This window comes from Silene latifolia, unplaced genomic scaffold (genome assembly GCF_048544455.1).
Source record: "Silene latifolia isolate original U9 population unplaced genomic scaffold, ASM4854445v1 scaffold_202, whole genome shotgun sequence".
Taxonomy (NCBI): domain Eukaryota; kingdom Viridiplantae; phylum Streptophyta; class Magnoliopsida; order Caryophyllales; family Caryophyllaceae; genus Silene; species Silene latifolia.
Genome location: NW_027413165.1, coordinates 96,369 through 103,931, shown reverse-complemented (window position 1 = coordinate 103,931; position 7,563 = coordinate 96,369). Strand labels below are relative to the sequence as shown.

General features: G+C 37.8%; 1 protein-coding gene across 1 annotated transcript; it reads left to right on the top strand.

The window, feature by feature from the left end:
• The first annotated feature begins 499 nt into the window (after positions 1-499).
• On the top strand, positions 500-3,082 carry LOC141638640 (late embryogenesis abundant protein At5g17165-like). The gene is made up of 3 exons (XM_074447983.1): positions 500-686; positions 999-1,098; positions 2,126-3,082. Exon 3 carries the CDS (start codon positions 2,133-2,135, stop codon positions 2,394-2,396), a length of 264 nt encoding a protein of 87 aa, XP_074304084.1. The 5' UTR covers positions 500-686; positions 999-1,098; positions 2,126-2,132; the 3' UTR covers positions 2,397-3,082.
• The last annotated feature ends 4,481 nt before the right edge of the window (positions 3,083-7,563 follow it).

Here is a 7,563-nt window from a genome sequence, read left to right as displayed (position 1 = left end):
ATGTTGGACACCGACTTTAGACAATAAAGCTGTAAGTTTCTTTTCTTTAAAATGCATACCCCCATCACTAATGACGACCCTAGGGACATCAAATCGGGGAAAAATAATCTTTTTAAACAGTTTAATCACGGTCTTGGCATCAAGTTAGGTGAAGCAACAACCTCTACCCACTTAGACACATAGTCTACAGCTACTAAAATATACCTGTTACCTTTACTGGACGGAAAAGGTCCTTGGAAATCAATGCCCCAGACATCAAAAACCTCAACCTCTAGAATGCCATTTTGGGGTCACTACTACAAATCCCTTACATTGATGACGCTTTCGTATTGATGCTTTTATAAAGCGTCGACCGTAAATAACCCTCCTATTTTAATTTTTTGGGGAAACCGCCCCATATACTAAAAATAAAGCGGCAAAACGCAATTTTCTAAATTTTCCCTAAAATCCTCCGCTAATCCCCCATCCACTATCATTACTTTACTCATCTTTTTTTTTTTCAATTAAAAACCCTAACCTTCAAAATCCCTGTTCAATCATCAGCGACTTTCTCTTCAATCATCAGCAATTTTTCGTTTAATCATATGCAAAGACGATTCAATCAGCAATTTTTCGTTCAATCTGCCAATCAATTGTAATTCTGCAACTCACAAATGTACAATAAATCTGCTTATTACATATCATAGGTACGGTTTTCTCATTCATTTTCAATTACTTATATGTTATTGCTGGTAATTTTAATTGCTATCATCATCAAAGATGATTAAGTTATTGCGTTAATTGTCCAATTAGTAGTAATAATCGATTCATTTTGGATTCATTCGATCACCCAGTGACAAATTAAGACCAAGGTTTGTTTCTGATAATATCTGCTGCGTTTATTTTCTAATTGATTTATTGCTGCTATAGATTCCTTTGTTTTCTAATTATAACCTTAGACCTAGTGTTTTTGTGTTTTTGTTCATTATTGTACTCCGTTTCTGATAGCTTGATTATAGGTGAGTCGTCGATTAGTCAATATGGGAGAATTCCGGCACCAAATCTGAGTTTTTGAGGATGTATTGATTCAATTGTGTCTCTTTACCAAATCTCGGTAAAGTAAGTACATTCTCTTACCTTTTGATTGATTTTTTGTTTTTTAGGGTTTCGACTTTTATTTTTGAGAGCGATTTAATTTTCTGATGTAGATTTGAAATTTATTATTGGCACCCTTCATCTACTGATCGATTTAAGTATAGGAATGTATACAAATCTAAGATTAGCCTGCCTCTAGGAGTAGTTTCCAGGTACTGAACTTTGATCTATGATTGTACTGACTTTAATTAGCAAGTTGTTGAATATTTCAGGAACTTGAAATCTGTGGGTAGGTTTGTTGGTAAATCTACTTAATCATGCGAACAGTGCACGTTTAATTGAGATAGTTTATTGGATTGGATTGGACTTCCTACCTTGAATTAATTCCATTAAATCTACGCAATCTTCGATTTAAAATATTACTCTGTTCATCCCAATCATTTGTTTATCTTTAATTGAATTTTTTAGTTAAACAAATGATTGCGACATACGTGGTCTTCAATGAGTTTATATACATCACAAATCTGGAAAACACTACGCTGTTTAACAAATTTGTTAGATTTTCTGGAATTTTATATGCGTAACTTTCTGATTGATACGTAAGGGAAGTGGTATAAATGTTATGTTAACAGTTGTATGATCTTGCATATCCAACACGGATATGCTGGTGAGATTATATCATATGATCAAAATGTTTGCATTATTGTAGCCTTTGTATGTCGTGACTGAGATATTGATATGTTCTAATTTATCGACCACACATGGAGCGAATAAGCTTTTCTCGCACTTCATGTGCAAGGACAGATTTATGTACTTGGATGGCGGTTCATGGTGGTTGAATTTAAATTAGTGATTTCTAGCTCGCACCAGCTATTTAACTTTTAAGACGATATGAGGGGAATGTTATGTTGTATTGCTTAGCAAAGACCCGCTTATATATTGGTTACATGAGTCGAGATAATATCTCGTACAATAACATAATATCTCGGATATTTCTAACATCATATATTCCTAATATTAGCTGATGGAATTATTCGATGAAAATGTGCAGGAGGTCTATGCACGGATTGGTGTATGACAAGAACGTTGAAGATCATGTGCGCCCAGTGCTGGTGCCTGACGATATAATCCAGCCTCAATCAGACAAGTATTGGTCTCCTAATCCTCACACTGGTGTTTTTGGTCCTGCAACCGAGCACAACCTTGGTGTAGGTGAGCGTGGCTACCACACCTCAGCTGGTAATGGTCGCTCCGAGTCTGTGCTGGAGCAGAAGGCGTTTTTCCGTCCTCAAGAGGACCTGGACAAACCCGAGCAAGCTTAATTCCCTAATTAACAAGCCGCCCTAGTTATCTACTACTCCTAGAGGCAGGCTAATCAGTAGTACGTAGTTTCCAGGTACACTTATCGAAGTTTCCAGGTACTGACTTTGATCTAAGATTTGCGAATAGTGTACTACCTCCCCTTCCACATTGTTTTTTCTCTTTAAAAAATCTAATACTGAAACAATGTAAGTTTTATAAGTGGGGGTATTAGAAAAGTATAAGTGGTTCACATGGGGTTAAGTTGAGAATTTGATGGACGAAAAGGAATCAGAAGTTGAATAAAGCTACTTTGTCAAATGGATCATATTACAGCAAGTCCAAAGGAGAGCTAATGTAGATGGGTAAATGGTATAATTTGGATCCGTTTCCAAACTAACTCCATATATAACGGTCTCATAAGAGACCCTCTATTTAAAAGGCACTGCATGATTCTAGGATATTTTTTAGTTACTTATAATTTAAATAATTTGTTGTGTGTCAAACTTTCAGAATTCATCACTTCAATTACTTATTGTTTGATCTAACTTTCATGTGCTGGTTGTTCAACCAAACTTTCATCTGATTTTGCCTGACTGAAATTTATACAACATAGATCTTCATGTGCTGGTACGAACATGTAGCAGATAGGTTTTCCTGTTGATTCTTGTTATTTTCAACAGCAATGGTGATTACGAGTTACGACTTGAACAACGGGCTGCCATTTATTTAATTTTGACACCTTAAACTTCCAAAATTCTACTCATATTGACTGAATTACAATTTTTTTCATTTTTCCATTACACTCCTCACCGTCGATCTCTGTATTTCAATCCTGGCTTTCTGTTTCATGTTTTTCCTTTCATTCTCTGCCTCTCATTCTCCCTTTCTTGTTCCCCTTTCTTGTTCTCCTTTCATTACCTTCACCCATATACGACTTCCTTCTAACTCAATTTTTTTGCCCATTATAGGTTTCAGATGGTGACGATGCGCCTTCATATGTTGATTGAAGTCCCCTTTGACATTTTGCCTACATGATTGAAGCCCCTACGACATTCAAACTACTAAGTGTCCTTGTCTAGCTAGTTGCATAGCATTTTTTACGATTTTTTTGGACAACTTTATGTTGGATTTTACTATCGTCCGGATCTCATTTGATATTATTGAGTCTATCGTACTATAAAGTACGTACTAGTTTATATTAGTTAAATTGTCAATGCTAGTATTTGTGACGGAGACGATATATGTATCAAGCGTATGCTTATTTATAAAAGTACGTGGGTACTTACTTCATTTTATATATATTGCATTAAGTTTTTTCATGATTTAGTAATAGCTAGTAGTACTATACTACTTATAGATAGGTCTCTTTAATTATTCTCTATGATTTTATCAGGTAATCAAAAAGCCAAAATTATACCGTGATATAAGAAGTGTCAATATATAAATAGTTGACGCCTAATTTTGTCTCATCGAGTGACACATAAAAGCATCAATAGTCGCTGAAGACGCTTAAAAGCGTAAAATTTGTCGACAAATAAAAGAGTCAATAATCAATGAAGACGCTTACAAGCATCAAAATTATTGACAATTAAAAGCGTCAATAGTCCATGAAGACATTTAAAAGCGTCAAATTTATTGACAAAAAAAAACGTCAATAGTCACTGAAGACGCTTAAAAGCGTCAACTTTGCTGACAATTAAAAGCGTCAATAGTCCATAAAGACGCTTAACAGCGTCATATTTGATGACAAAAAAAAGCGTCAAAAAATAACGACGCCCCAAAAATTGACGCTTTTTAAAAGCGTCAATAAAGAAAATATTGACGCTTTAAAGTGTCAAAAAATGCTCGAAAAAGCGTCATAAATGCAAGGGTTGTGTAGTAGTGGGTATCTCATGTCTCCTAGAAATATTTCCCGAGCGCTGGCAAGCATCACAAGCTGAAACCAGACTGAAGTACCTTGACCACGGTTCGCGACGGACCGTGGTGACCGCCATTAGAGGAAGAATGACATCCCTCTAGGTGTAATACTACGGTTTTCTATGTCTTCGGGTACTCTATCGAGTGGGGCTTACTCTGTCGAGTAAGTATGTTTGGATACGAAACAGTAATATGCCCGATGGGTACTCGATCGAGTATGTGTGACATTCGATCGAGTAAGGGTCACTCGATCAAGTAAGTTACTTACTCGATCGATTAAGTTACTTTTACGGGTTGTTTTTGACGAGATTTGTTAATAATGCATGATTCATATTTAAAGGTTTCCGTCACTTTATTCATCACTTTTCACTTTTCTAAAACCTTTAAAGAGAGAAAAAGAGTTACGTTGTTCTCATTCTTCGCGTTGTTAGCAAATCCCAAGGCTAGGATCGTCGGATTGTCTTGTTCGTTATACCGTTGTGATCGCTGTGTCAAGGGTAAGCTTCTTATATAATTTTTATAGCATTTCGTTGAGTTGGTTAAAACCCTAATTGGGTAGTTTTGGGGGGTTTTTGGGTGTATTGTGTGGTTTTGGTGGTAATTTTATGTATATGTGTTATAAGAGGAGGATTCGTAGAGGAACGGTATTAATTAGCTGCCGTGACGGTCTGTGATTGCTATTCCAGGTAGGGTTTCTCTACTCAGTATTGGTTACATAGTGTTGTTGGTAATTGTTGTTGTTGTTGATTAATTATCGTACTGGAATTGGTTATTGGTAATTGTTGATTGTGTAAGGTGACTGTTGTATAACTGTCTGTGATCTTCAGGGTGCGTCCCTGGCTGAGTTGAGTCACTTGCTGGAGTGGCTTCACGCCCTTGATTCGTCTTCTGTGGAACCCGACACAGAAGGGATGTGCACATTAATATACATGAGTTATCGCTCGGATGAGATGAGCGGGGCTTAGGTGGGAACGGCTGGGTCCCCCACTGGCGGTGTGGAATACTTGTTGCGATGAGTATTCTGGCAGGGCTACACACTTTTGTGTGTAGTCAGGTGTGTGGTGATGTGATGGATTTTGGGTTAATTGAATTGGTTGTGGTATTGTTTTATTGCAGTAGTTTGTTTTATGTAATCATTACTGACTCCGTTTAAATGTTTTAAAAACTGTGGTGATCCATTCGGGGGTGGTGAGCAGTTGTCTAGCAGGTATACTATGGATGCGCGTAGGATTAGCTGGGGATGGAGTTGCCACGAGTCTGATAGTAGTCTTCCACTGTGTTGTCTTTATACTTTTGTTACTTCACTTATAGTTTGGTTGTAGAACAGTTGCACTTTACTTTACAGTTGGTTTTGTTATGTGATCACTTAAACTTATTTATTAAAGTACGTTCTTTTATGGTCTATTTGATATACCTTGCCTCGGGTAACCGAGATGGTAGAATTCTCATGCTTTAAGTGGTCCTGGTAAGGCACTTAGAGTATGGGGTGTTACACTAGGATTGCTCTGGTCTCCCACTACGAAATACACCGTCTGTAAAGACCGTCAGCACAGTCCTTAAATAAAAAAGGATCATCCCAGAAATATCGCTTCACATCTTGAAAAAATCGCTTCCTCTGCCGATAAGACATGTTAGGTGGCAGCTCACCACCTACAACGTAGTTAGCAAAATCTGCATACCACGGATCAACACTTGCGTTAGTAGGAATCGCAAATAAAGTATCATCAGGAAAAGAATCATCAATCGGTAAAAGATCCTCTCCCTGCTGCTGCGGTGATCAGCTACTACATTCTCGGCGCCCGTCTTGTCTTTGATTTGCATATCAAATTCCTGGAGGAGGAGTATCCACCTCAACAATCGTGGCTTAGCTTCCTTCTTAGCAAGAAGGTGTTTCAGCGTTGCATGGTCACTAAAAACAGTAACTTGCGAACCTATCAAATAAGATCGAAATTTCTCCAACGCATAAACTACAGCTAAAAAATCCTTTCCAGAGTTCGACTCACATAGTAGATCGCACTCAAAGCTTTGTCTTTCCGATGGCCCAACACCGCTCCTAGTGCATAATCACTAGCATCACATATAATCTCAAATCGAAGCTCCCAATCGGGAGGTTGGATAATCGGTGCTGAAATCAAGGCCTGTTTCAACTTGTTAAAAGCAGAAAGACACTCATCAGTAAATACAAATGGGGCATCCTTTAGTAGTAACTGTGTTTGAAAATTCCTTGATGAACCGGCGATAAGAGCCAGCATGTCCAAGGAAACTCCTCACTCCTTTAACATTAACAGGAGGAGGTAATTGCTTAATCACTTGCACTTTTGCTTTATCGACCTCGATGCCCCTATCATAAACTAAGTGCCCTAAGACAACTCCCTCGCTGACCATAAAGTGACACTTTTCCTAGTTAAGTACAAGATTAACCTTAATGCAGCGCTGCAACACTTTACCAAGGGTAGACAAACAGTTATCAAAATCACTCCCATAGACGCTGAAATTGTCCATAAAGACCTCTATAATAGACTCTATATACTCAGAAAATACCCTCATCATGCACCTTTGAAAGGTAGCTGGGGGCATTGCACAAGCCAAAAGGCATTCTACGATAAGCAAAAACACCTAGAGGGAATGTAAAAGTAGTCTTTTCCTGATCATCCGAATGAATAGGGATCTAAAAGAACCCTGAGTACCCATCTAAATAACAGAAAAACTTATGAGAGGCTAACCATTCTACCATCTGATCAATAAAAGGAAGGAGGAAATGATCCTTCTTTGTGGAGGCATTCAGTTGTCTATAGTCTATACACATCCGCCAACCAATCACAACACTCTAGTAGGTATCAACTCATTTTTATCATTCTGAACCACGGTAGTTCCTCCTTTCTTAGGAACTACCTGAATTGGACTCACCCATTTAGAATGATCAACAGAATAAATAATACCTGGATCAAGTAGTTTCATTACCTCAGCCATCACAACATCCTACATCTTCTGATTCAGCCTGCGCTGACCTTGTCTGCAAGGCTTGTGATCTTCCTCTAGCTCAATCTTGTGCATGTAAATATCAGGGATGATGCCCTAAATATCATCCAAAGAATAACCAATGGCTTTCCTGTTTTTCTTAAGATCAGCTAACAAAGCAGTTAGCTGGTTATCATCAAGCTTAGCACTAACAATGACTGGATACTACTCAGTATCATCTAAAAATGTATATTTGAGATGAGAAGGAAGAGGCTTACGCTCAGGTACCTTTACCTCAATAGCGCAAGAAGT

Coding starts and splice junctions, on each gene's coding strand:
- LOC141638640 (XM_074447983.1), top strand. CDS start 2,133: ATGCACGGATTGGTGTATGACAAGAACGTTGAAGATCATGTGCGCCCA.